Genomic DNA, 11,521 nt, shown 5'->3' on the forward strand with positions numbered 1-11,521 from the left:
ATAATAGCAGGATGATCACAGTGTGAAATGGTTTGGCACATTGGCATCAGAGTTAGAGGAACCTGACATTTAATTAGGCATTCTCCTGTTCTCTGCTGGTTTAGGGATTAAAATCAAGGAGGGAGCTGAAAGAAATTGTTAACTTCAGCTCTGTGAAAGCTTTGCTTCACAGTGTGTGTTTCCTGGTGAGCTTAAAGTGTGATGGGGAGACATTCTTGAATCATCATCAACTCAAACACAAACCACTGTACAAGTGTGGGAATTAAACTGGCCCTGTCACTGGGGAATCTGCTCCTCAAACAGGGATCAGCTCTCACAGACAGGAGGAACTGCTGAGATTTTTATCAGATTTCATTCAGTTGTCTATGAAGAGTAAATAAACACTAGAGAAGGGTGATTACCATAGATGGGAAGAAGCTGGGGAAGGGATTCTCCTGAAGTCTGAGTTAATGGATTTAATCCCTTTTGAGTTACTGAGATGAGAAATCTGCATTTCAATCAGACTCATCAGGAACTCAGATCAAAGCTTCTCTCTGGAAGGTTTCTCTTTTCTTGGCACTTCCACATATAGTAACAAAATTTTCTTAATCTTACCAGTAGTGTCTCATTTTAATTTATTAATAAACTGATAATTTAACTAATAACTTCTTATTCTGCCATTTTGAAGTTTGTTGAAGTTCAACCCAACGATGGATTTGGAGTTATTCTTCCCCTGGAAAGCCTGACATTGGACATAATCTTTAAAGCTACCAAGGCAAAAGAGTACAGCTTTGACCTCACCTGCACAACAGAGATTAACAGGTATGTGAAGAGACTGAATACAGGTGATGTGGAAATCTAAATCACAATGGATTTCTACTGTTAAGCTGCTCCAGAAATTAGAGCCCTGCCTGCTTTGAGGAGGAAAGTCTGGGATAAGCAGTGGGAATTCTCCAGTTGCTCGGTGCCTGTTGGTTTCCTCCTTGGCTGACACATTTGTCTTTACTGAGGTGGCTTTCCCTACCCCTCCTCAAGTTTATCCTTGTCCAATTTCCAAGCTCCCAGGTCAGCCCAACCTGCAGAACCACTGAAGGAATTCTGTTTTGTACAAATGCTTCGTGCATTAAGCTCATGCTGCTGCAATAATGATGGCATAAACTTTGATTTGACTGGATGTGTTTCCAGAAGTTCACAGAGGAAGAATTCAAGCAGAGACTCTGGCCAATTGTGCATTAAAAATAGATAGTATTATTGTTCATCTTTAGGCAAAATTCCCATTGCAAGCTTGAAATTCTGCTTAAATAGGGACTACAGGATTAGCTCCCTATTTTCCGGGCTGATTAAGACACTATTTTATGCTGAGACAATTTATCATGTGTTTATTTTTAGACAATTCAAGCTGTCATGCAAAGCAGTTGGAGTCCACCCACCTCTTGAATTGTCTCATTCCTTGGTTCAGTTTGCTGCAACAGCTCTGAACTCTGTGTCTGAAGCCACCCTGGACGTGCTGAATCCCCACGTGAGTGGGAACAGCCTCATCCACGCTGTCCCTCGGATTGGCACTGGGGAACCTGCCCCAGTTGGACCCACTTCCTTTGAATTCCATGTGCCAGAGGATTGTCCCGTGACAATTACACCTTCTGTGGGAACTGTGCTGCCTGGGCAGGTAAATTCACTTTAAATGTCAAGTGTTCTGCCAAATCTTTGATCATCACATCTCCACAAGGGCTCTCACTCGTAAATGAAGCTCAAAACGTGAATTATTATTAGAATAGCTGGAATATTTTGTGTTGTTTGAAATAATGTTTTTAATCAGACTTGAGGGTGAACCACCAAATCTGGCTAATGCCTTATGGGAGTGTTCACATTTCCCCAGTCTTGTCACTGGGATTTATTTGAAGAATGTTTAAATATCAGAAGTACTGGTCGTGTAAACTCAGCCCACTGTGACATCCTGGACTCCCAGAAAAGCTGTGAGTGACCTGATCCCGAGGATCCTCTGATTCACCCGGGGGGGAAGAGTGTATTTTGTGTGTGACTGTTGTGCTGTGTGCTCCGTGGGGCTCTGTGGTGAGGGCTGGGCTGTGCCCCCACCCCTGCTGTGCTCTCCCATTCCCAGAAAAGCTCCATCCGAGTGTCCTTCAGCCCCGCGCTGCCGGAGCAGCTCGTCAGGGAGGAGGCAGCTCGGAGGCTGAGCAGAGCAGCTGTGCCAGAGGCAGGAATTCAAGTAAGGAATGCTAAGAACAGCACATGCTGCTGGTCTGGCACTTCCAGAGATTTGTTTCTCTGGGTGGTATTTTTATCATAAAATTATTTGCATATTAATGAGGCCCAGGCTCGTGGTCCAGGCAGGACCTGCCTGCAGAGGACGAGGGTGGGACTGTGCTGTGGCACTGAACGTGCAGCCAGGTCACTGAGCAGCAATTTCATTTCCTGCTAACCATTTCCAAAGCATTCCTAGAGGATTTTATGGCAAATGCCAACTGCAATGCTCTTAAAAAAAAAAAAAAAGGCTTCTACACTGCTTGCAGATTTACAGCATCCTGGGGCTTTATGTGCAACCCTTGGGTCAGTTCATTTGTGACCCCCTGTGGTTGTCTTTAGTTATGAGATAAACAGGTAAAATTCCCATAAGATACAGAACTCCTCTCTTAAGAGTGGGTAAAATATGTCCCTTTTGACTTAATTTTACATTATTGGAAATGTCTGTAAATCTACTATGTCTGTGGGCTGTCACCATAGTCCTGCTGTCCCTTGTTCTGTGCCCTCTGTCACCTCCCTGGCTCTGTGGCCTTGGGCTGTGTCTTTGTTAACTCCTGTCTTGGGCAGATTCCCAGTGATGACCCTCAGGGTCTGATGGACAAAGAGAAGAAAAATGAAGAGAGAGAGGGAAAGAAACTGAGCATTTCCATCCCCAAACAGCCTGGGAATAATGGAGGCAGGAAAAGCCTGACTGGAGAGCCAAAACCTGAAGAGTTAAAGCCTGAGTAAGTCAGCAAAAGCATCTTGTACTACACAGACAACATTCTCTTTATAAGTAGTTTAATAAATCTACTAAAGCTGTAGGTAGACAAGAAAGCAAACTGGAGAGGGAGCAGCTTTAGCTGTGTTGCAGAGGCTGTTTCCAAAATTAGTGCTGCTTGAGAGCCACACAGCTGTACCCTCTCATGTGAGGCAAAGAATCCCTTTATGCATCAGAAGGATTGAAGACTTCAAAGAATCTGTCAGGGAGCAGGAGCTGGGGCTGAGCGTGGATTGGGCTGAGCCTACCAGGGTTTATTTAAAGGGCAAGTGCAGAGCTGGACTGAGTGACCCACAGAAACTGCCACCACTACACCCTCTGTGAACAGACCTCACAGAACCATGTGATGGCCCAAATGCACGGCCTGGAGCACTGCTGGGTTTAGTGGAGGGTTTGCAGAGCCTGTGCCATCAGTCACAGTCATCTCCATCAGAGAAATGCTGCTGGGAAATGTGCTCTGGGACAGTCACTGTCCAGGGTGTGCACCTCAGTGAGCACTGGCAGCATGTGCTGCCTGCAAATTTGGGTTCTTAGATGCAAAATCTGATACTTGAAGTCCCTGGTTCAGCAAATAATCCAACTTGTCAGAGCCACATTTCTGCCTAATTTGAGGAATTTGGAAGTAAATACATACTGAAGCACCAGGGATTTGGCTGTACTGGATATGTTGATATTTTTTGACTAAAATCCCATGTTGATTGCAATCCAATAATTATAGTTTTTAAATACTTTCAGTAGAGGTCATAAAACAAAATTCCTATTTTAAAGTATTGCTCACATATTGGACTAGAGGGATGTGATCCTGTGTGTTTCCATGTCATTGAGGTGACATAGAAGGACTGGAAGACACTGGAATACTTGATGTATTCAAGCAAAGGAAACTGTATTGAGGATTTTGCAACCTTTAGTATAACATCTGCTATCTGGGTTTGTAGTTTTTATTCTCTTTTGGCAACAAAAGCCAACACTTTGTAGGGTGGGTCCATTACTGACAGTCATTTGGTTTCACTGTTACCTCCAATTTTGAATGTGTGACTAAGAAACAATAATCACAAACAGCTCAGTAGATATTTGATGTTTTTCTTGCTCTCTCACTCACTGAGATGATTCTTATTCCTGGATTCTCTAGTTCTGATGCTTACAGGGCAGCCCAGGCCTCCCTGATGAGGAGTTTCAGTGGGAGTTTTAAGAAATACATCATTCCCTGCTTTGTTGCAAGTGGACAGGCTGCTGGAGAGAAGGGCTCTGGACACCTGAGCTGCAGGTATTGCCACTGATAGTCCAGAAGTGCTGGGGGGAAATGGTGGTGATTTATTCCCTTGGGGGAGAAGTTTGTTTTCTGATCTTGATGACTTCATAGCTCAGTGGTAGAAGCTCGTGCTCACAGCCCACCAGTTGGATAAGAATCAAAGACACGAATATCAAAGCAGCTCAAAGAATAATTGTGTGAGAACTTGAAGCCAGATAGTTCATGGCTCTGCTTGGGCACAGAGTGAGCACCAGGAGTCACGTGTGGTGCTGTCACAGCCCTGCAGTCACAGCCTGGGAGATGAGCTGATCTCTGGCTGTAGTTCTTATTTCTCAGTGATCCAAGAGTTCTGCCCTTCTACTCCCTGGCTCCCTTTCCTCTCTCTCCAGCCCTTACAACACGTTGTACCTGGAGCTGCACTGTCCAGCTGTGGCCCCTCCTGTTCTGGTCACTTCGGACAGCGGGGACAACACGGTCGGTTTTGGAGACGTTGCCATAGGTATGGAGGCTGAATCCCAGTGCTGAGTGGGTTCTGTCTGACAGGAGGGTCCTCTGAGCATAGTTTTGGGTTTTCAAAAGTCAGGATAGAAATTAGCCCTTAGTGGACACTTGGGTGGAAAACGAGGAGCCTGTCTGGGCAGCTGAGGCCCAGGAAACAGCAACCTTGGTCCCAGGCAGGGAACGGGAAGCTCAACAACTTTGAAGGCATTTTGGTGAGCTTTGCCTGGTGCCTCAGCCAAGGACAGGGAACGAGTGCCTGGCCCGGGGAGGAGCAGGAGTGAGGAGGAGGAATGGGAGGGCAGGACTGAGCATCATCACTTCTGGAGCTGTTTTCATTCCTGACAGGCCACAGGACCATGAAGCGAATCACCCTGCAGAACATCTCCCCGGGGAGGGTGGGGGTATCCTTGTGTGGGACATGGAGCCCCCCTGCCATCCAGCCTCTGCCTCTTCCTCTGCAGGGGACCTGTTGGACACTGAAGCATCAGCTTCATCTTCTCTGAGTTACTGACCTCTCAGAAGCTCAGAGATGGTTAGTTCAGACTGAAGACACATAGACAATGTGTAGAGTCTGTTCTTACGTATTTTTGCTCAATCTTTATGATTGTTTTTCCTTGAGTTGCACCCTTTTAGCTGGGATTCTCAGCTCTGAATCCCAATGGCCCCTTCCTGTTGGTGAGAGCAGTTAGAATGCTTGAGCCAGGTGAAAGTAAAGCCCTGGTCATCTCCTTTTGTCCAGAGGAGGATAAATGGGTGAGTAGGAAATACAACAGCAATGGGGGGAAGGAGGAGAGAGATATGAGGGGTGTGTAACTCACGTGTTACCAACCAGGATGAGACTCTAAATAATGAGAAAACCTTTGCTGCCCCTCCCAACATTTGGGTTTAGTGTCTGTGCACTCACCCCAGGAGTTCTGTAATGGCCCATTTGTGGGAGGGGGTCTGTTGGAGGGGTGGGGGGTTTCCTTCAGCAGATGGAATAACCCAGACATTCCTCCTGACAGTTCTGTGAGACCCTGGACATCAGAGTGGCCAATTCCACCCTCAGCCTGAGCCTGTCTGGGCACGGGGTGGTGCCAGGCACTGTCTGCTCCGTGGAGGGAGTGCTGGACATGGGATATGTCATGGCTGGGGAACAGGTGACTTCCACAGTCCAGGTGAGTCCCTCTGTGCCAAACTGGGAAGCACGTCAGGAATAGGGAGGAAGTGGACATGAATTGTCTCCTCTCAGATTTTGTCCAAGTCTGGCAATGACCAAAGGCATTGATGGAAGACACTTCAGAGGAGCCTGGTCCTGCTGGGGGTGGGGTTGGTGTGACACGTTTTGGGCAGCACTGATGTGTGTCCTCAGTGGCATTGGGGGCCACAGAGCTGCAGCAATGCAGCAACATCAGTTCAGCCAGTTTGCCAGCTATGGACCCTGCAGGCCTGAGAATCCATTTCCTTGATGCCAATGCTGCTGTGTGAATGGATGTCCCCAGGTCCAGAACACTTCCAGCCTGGCCCTGCCCTACTGCACCCAGCTGGACTCGCTGTCACCCACCCGGGACAGGGACCGGCAGAACATCCCGGCCTTCCTCAGCTCCTCTGGGCAGAGAACAGAGTTTGTTGGTAACTTGGGTCTTTCTTTCCACTTTTCCCTTTGCTGAAGACTCAGGCAGTGTAAAGCAGCACTGCTCTGTCCTGTGATGCCCCTGTCAGACCTGGGGCATCACAGCATTGAAATTAAAGACCTCGTTTTGCTCCCTGGTAGGAGCTGTACTGATTCATTCAATATGGGCAGCTGTAAATTTATGCAGCCTCAGCAAATACCCACAAGGAAGGAGATATTCGTGTTTAAATAAACCCACACAGTAATTGCCTATTACAGAATATACTTAGGGATGTCCATCTCTGTGAAAACACATCAGAATATAGGAAGGATTTGGTGATGCTGCTTCAGTTCCTCTGGAGGTGAATTTATCAAACTGATGGATGGAGTTATCTGGTGTTTCTAACACCCTGTTTTGCTGCAAAACCATGTATCAGCTCTTATGTATTTGCTGTTCCAACAAAAATTAAATGGGTTTAAAATTTATGAAGAAGTAAGATGGAGCTGTCCTCCTTTCTTATCTGTACCCTCATTTTTGTTTACCAGGAACACAGAACTACAGTGGCTTAAGTGTGTTCAGTGTCTTTCCAACAGAGGGGGAAATTGAGGCTGGGAAGAGCCAGGAGTTTGTTGTTACCTTCAGTCCTGACCATGAGAGTCTGTACTACTCTGACTGCCTCCGGGTCCTGCTCTTTGGCAAGGTGAGACCTCCTGGGCTATGGGAGCAAAGTCTGAATGTTCCTGACCTGGTGTAGGGAGGGGAGGGCAGGTCTGGGGCCCGCTGACCCTTCTCAGGTTTGGTTATTCAGTCACTCATTGACAACAACAGCAACTTGGGGTTTGGCCCCATCCCCTCCCCACTGCAGAGGGGGATGAGCACCGGGCACAGCTCTGGGCACAGCTCTGAGCAGGGACAGTCCATGGCAGGGGCAGGCAGGGCTGGCAGGTGCAGGGAGCCCCAGGGAGCAGCCGGAGCAGCAGCCAGGGCTGAGATTCCATCCACGGAGCAGCCCGGGCTGCACCTCCGGAGGGGCAGGTGGAGGCACCGCGGGCACCCGAGCCCTGCCAGGACACGGGGGCCAACAGCGAGGGCAGAGTGACCACTAATGCCCGGCAACAGCACTGCAGACAGGGCAGGGCTGGCAGGGACTGCTCCTCTCTGCGGGCTTTGTGTCTCCAGAGACCTTGGGGATTTGTCACAGAGAAGTTTTGCCCATTTTGGTGGTGTTTGTATAAAGAGTTTGTGCAGCCCCTCCTGGGGCACAGTGCCCAGAGTGGAGGGTCGGGGTGGGCAGGGCAGGGCTCCTGCACTGGGGATCCTCTCGGCCTGGATCATTCCATAGGAGGGGTGCCATGATTTCCATGCCCCTGTGCTGCTGTGGCATGGAGCTGTCACTCCACTGAGCTGGCACCTGCATCCCAAGCTCTGTGTCCCCCCAGCAAACAGCCCACGAGATCCCCCTGCGGGGAGCGGCGCGGGAACACCCCATGTTTGTGGAGGGGGGGGTTCCCCTGGACGTGCCCGTGGAGTCCTTGGCTGTCACATCATCTGTGGCATCACAGGAAGCACTGGGAGCAGGTAAAGTGCCACCACTGACACCTTGTCACAGAGCAGGGAGTGATGAGACGTGGGAATGCTCCTCTTCCCTTAAGAAAAAGGCAATTAGAAGACAGTTTCCCCAGAATCAGAACAAATGAGCATTTTGGTGCAGCCTGTGTTTGTAACACACACAAAAATGCAGGAAACTTTCTCTTAAGGAAAGTTCTCTCAATTTTAATGCAGTTGTATCTTAATGATCATCCACCTCTGCAACTTACTTGCAAAAAAGGATTATAATGTAGCAGTGCTACAAAGTTATTAAGATGTGTTTGCTCTCTGCTGTTCTCTGATGTGTATTAAGTGTCTAGAAAATTATTTCATGTATAACCAGATATCCTGGACTCTCCCATTCATCCTGTTACAAAACAGACACACTTTCAGGGGTTTGAAGTGATCCTTCCTTAACTTCTGTGGACAGATCTGTGTTCAGGGACAGGGTGTGAGCAACCCCCAACTCCTGAGGTAAAAATTAGTCAAAGCACATGCACACTTATGGAATATGGTACACAGAGGTGTGTGCCATGGGCTGGAAAACCAGCGTGGAACTTGATAAACAAGCAACAACTGCAGCTTGCAATTGCAAATTATGCAAAACTTCCTTTTCCTGAACTGCCTGGCTCTGTCAGAAGGATCTCCCTGTCAGTGCCAGCTCAGGAGTTTGCCACAACACCACTTGTTTTAAACCCATCCTGGTGCAATTTCTGCTCGTTCTGAGCTGAAATGGCTCAGGTTTGACTGTCTCTCTTTGTTTAGAGCCACAGGAGCCAGTGAGGTCCCTTCTCCTGCTGCTGGAATACGTGGATGGAGGGGGCCCTGCAGAGCCAGCCAGGGCAGAGCTGAGGGTGGGGGCTGTGGACACACCTCTGCTGGCAGCCAAGAAGGTGAGGGAGAGGAAACCTGCAGGTTTATGCTGTGGGCAATACTGGCAGTGTACAGGTGGCTGCTGCTGCCTTCTGTCCAAAACTCACTCTGTAAATGACAAAACACAGCTTTCGGGGTTTGTGATCAACTTGGCACCATGAAAGCATCCGTGTTTGAAAAGATTCTTTTTCGGGGGCAGATATAGGAGGAATAAGTCAGCAACATAATTAATGCAGCACTTTGCTTCCCTAATAATGAAAGACAGAATTTGAGCCCAGAATTAGATTTTGTGACAGTATTTTGTGACAGCCACGAACGAGGTGGATCCTCGGGGTTTCGAGGGGCAGGAGCAGTTCGGCAAAGGGCAGTGCAGGATGTGCTGTGTGTTCCCAGGCCGTGGAGTTCAGCCTGGACTCACTCCCGGAGCTGGAGCGGGCGGGGATCGCTGTGGAGGAGCCCCGGGGAGCGCTGGAGCGCGGGCAGCAGCGGAGCGTCCGCGTGTCATGGGCGCCACCTGCAGAGCTCAGGGTGAGTGACAGCCACGGGGACACGGGGGACACGGGGACATCCTGGGGGACACACACAGGGACATCCTGGGGGGGACACACAGGGACATCCTGGGGGGACACACAGAGACATCCTGGGGGACACACACAGGGATATCCTGGGACACACACACAGGGATATCCTGGGGGACACACAGGGACATCCTGGAGGGGACACACAGGGATATCCTGGAGGACACACAGAGGGACATCCTGGGGGACACACACAGGGACACCCTGGGGGACACACAGGGATATCCTGGGGGACACACACAGGGATATCCTGGGGGACACAGGGACATCCTGGGGGACACACAGGGACACCCTGGAGAGGACACACAGGGACACCCTGGAGGGGACACACAGGGATATCCTGGGGGGACACACAGGGACACCCTGGGGGGGACACAGGGACATCATCCTGGAGGGGACACACAGGGATATCCTGGGGGACACACAGTGACACCCTGGGGGGACACAGGGCCACCCTTTGGGGGATAACTCCTTCCAGGCCACTGTCACAGAGCACCGAGAGCCAAAGTGCTGCTGCTGTTTTGGGACAGCTCTGAGTCCCTGAGTGACCCCGAGAGGGATCTGCTGCATCCCACTGGCACAGCTGGGTTTCCATGGGTCACTCTGCAACACTGCTCACATTTCTCTGGGCTGCCTTTCCTTTGGCACATTCCTGGAAGTCAGTGGGGCCTTTTGATTTCCCACTTTAGCAACCCAAATTCCCTGGCTATTCCTGCCTTTTTGTATCCCAGAGGCTGGTCTGAGGTCCCAACATCTCCACAGGGCCGTGACTGCCCCTTCTGATTCACCTCCCGGGGCACTCACGGGGACTGGAAGGACTGAGTGGGATGTGTGGGATGGCAGGATGAGCAGCTTGTTCCAAAATTAGGCGATTGCTGGTGTCACATGCACAGAGGGGCTCTGGGGTTCCTGGCAGGGGTGACAGGTTGACACTGTGCCTCTTGGTAAGCCCTGCCTCTTACACAAGCTGCAGCACTCACTGGGGGCTGACAGGACCCGTTTCCTGCCCAGTGCTCTGCTCTTGCTGTGACAGTGTCACAGTCAGGGGCACTCTGGGGACAGAGGCCCAGTCACTGCCAGACCCCCCCTGCCTGCACGAGCCTTGCTGGGAACAGCAGAGCCACCACAGGGGAGGGAGGAAACCTGTGCCCAGGGCTGGTACCACAGAGCCTGACCCACTCCCCTGCTCTGGGACAGAAACCAGGGGGGGTTTCTGTGGTTTCTTGTAGGTCAGTGACCCTCCCCTGGTGACAGCCCTGCTGACCCTGAAGGGGGACATCACCGAGTGTTACCGAGTCCTGTTCATGGCTCGAGTCGTGTCTGCCTGTGCTCCCACCCCCTGAGGGCTCCCGGCCCATGGAGAGGAAGATGGAGGCTGATATTGCTGGGAATTCACTGGATCTCTGGGGAAGCGTGGGGACATCAGGGATTGTTGCAAGTACCTGAGGGGAGCAGGGAGGCAGGAGGGAAGGGACATGTAATATTTCTGCTCTGGTTCCCCCAGAGTTCTCCATAAACTCTGGTGCCACCAGTGTCATTTTCCAGCTGGCTCTGGGACAATAATCTGGTGGTAGAAGAAGGAATTAATGAGGGGCCCAAGTAGCTACACCTGCTGTTAATCCCAGTGTCTCCCAAAGGTGGGCATTCCACCAGGAGGAGTGTTTGGTTTACATCCACATGGGTGAGTTTCAAACAAGGTCTCTTTTTCCAATTTCAGATGCTTTTTATAGGATTTGGAAAATCCTTGACTTTTTCTCTTGTAAGACCAGAATAAAGTTTCATATCCAAGGCTCCCAACCCAGCCCATCTGGGCAGTCCCTCTTACAGTGCCCTGTGCAACCTGCCTGCTGAGATGTGGTTGGGGGAGCAGTGCCTGTGCTGCTCCCTGGGTGTGATCAGACATCCTTGTCCTGCATCCTGGCTGTCCAGGAACTCTGGGTTTCTGTGTTTGCTTTTCTCTGAATTCTAAGAGGAGATCCCTGCCTCTCTCCAGGGAGGGCCCTGCAGGTGTAACTTGTGTCAGGAAGCAGCAGCTGGTTCAGGGAAAGGTGCAGAGGCAGCCCAGGGTGGGGAGTGGAGGGAGCGGGGAGTCAGCACTGGAAACATGGATAATCTTTGACATCTTGTGTCAGCTCTGTCC

General features: G+C 50.3%; 1 protein-coding gene across 2 annotated transcripts in view; it reads left to right on the plus strand.

Moving 5' to 3' along the window:
• Positions 1 to 11,173, plus strand: part of CFAP74 (cilia and flagella associated protein 74) — a 38,098-nt gene extending 26,925 nt beyond the window's left edge. For both annotated transcript variants that reach the window (XM_027658316.1, XM_027658317.1), the window contains 15 exons: positions 668 to 801; positions 1,369 to 1,645; positions 2,099 to 2,206; positions 2,809 to 2,966; positions 4,131 to 4,265; positions 4,640 to 4,749; positions 5,097 to 5,152; positions 5,385 to 5,504; positions 5,756 to 5,908; positions 6,233 to 6,362; positions 6,889 to 7,043; positions 7,783 to 7,921; positions 8,696 to 8,823; positions 9,197 to 9,331; positions 10,611 to 11,173. In XM_027658316.1, coding sequence (XP_027514117.1) covers positions 668 to 801; positions 1,369 to 1,645; positions 2,099 to 2,206; positions 2,809 to 2,966; positions 4,131 to 4,265; positions 4,640 to 4,749; positions 5,097 to 5,152; positions 5,385 to 5,504; positions 5,756 to 5,908; positions 6,233 to 6,362; positions 6,889 to 7,043; positions 7,783 to 7,921; positions 8,696 to 8,823; positions 9,197 to 9,331; positions 10,611 to 10,724 — 2,052 coding nt within the window. In that variant the 3' untranslated portion in view covers positions 10,725 to 11,173. The remainder of the gene's footprint in view (positions 1 to 667; positions 802 to 1,368; positions 1,646 to 2,098; positions 2,207 to 2,808; positions 2,967 to 4,130; positions 4,266 to 4,639; positions 4,750 to 5,096; positions 5,153 to 5,384; positions 5,505 to 5,755; positions 5,909 to 6,232; positions 6,363 to 6,888; positions 7,044 to 7,782; positions 7,922 to 8,695; positions 8,824 to 9,196; positions 9,332 to 10,610) is intronic.
• Positions 11,174 to 11,521: the final 348 nt, after the last annotated feature.

The sequence above is a fragment of the Corapipo altera genome, unplaced genomic scaffold, assembly GCF_003945725.1.
Source record: "Corapipo altera isolate COAL_440 unplaced genomic scaffold, ASM394572v1 301, whole genome shotgun sequence".
Lineage (NCBI taxonomy): Eukaryota > Metazoa > Chordata > Aves > Passeriformes > Pipridae > Corapipo > Corapipo altera.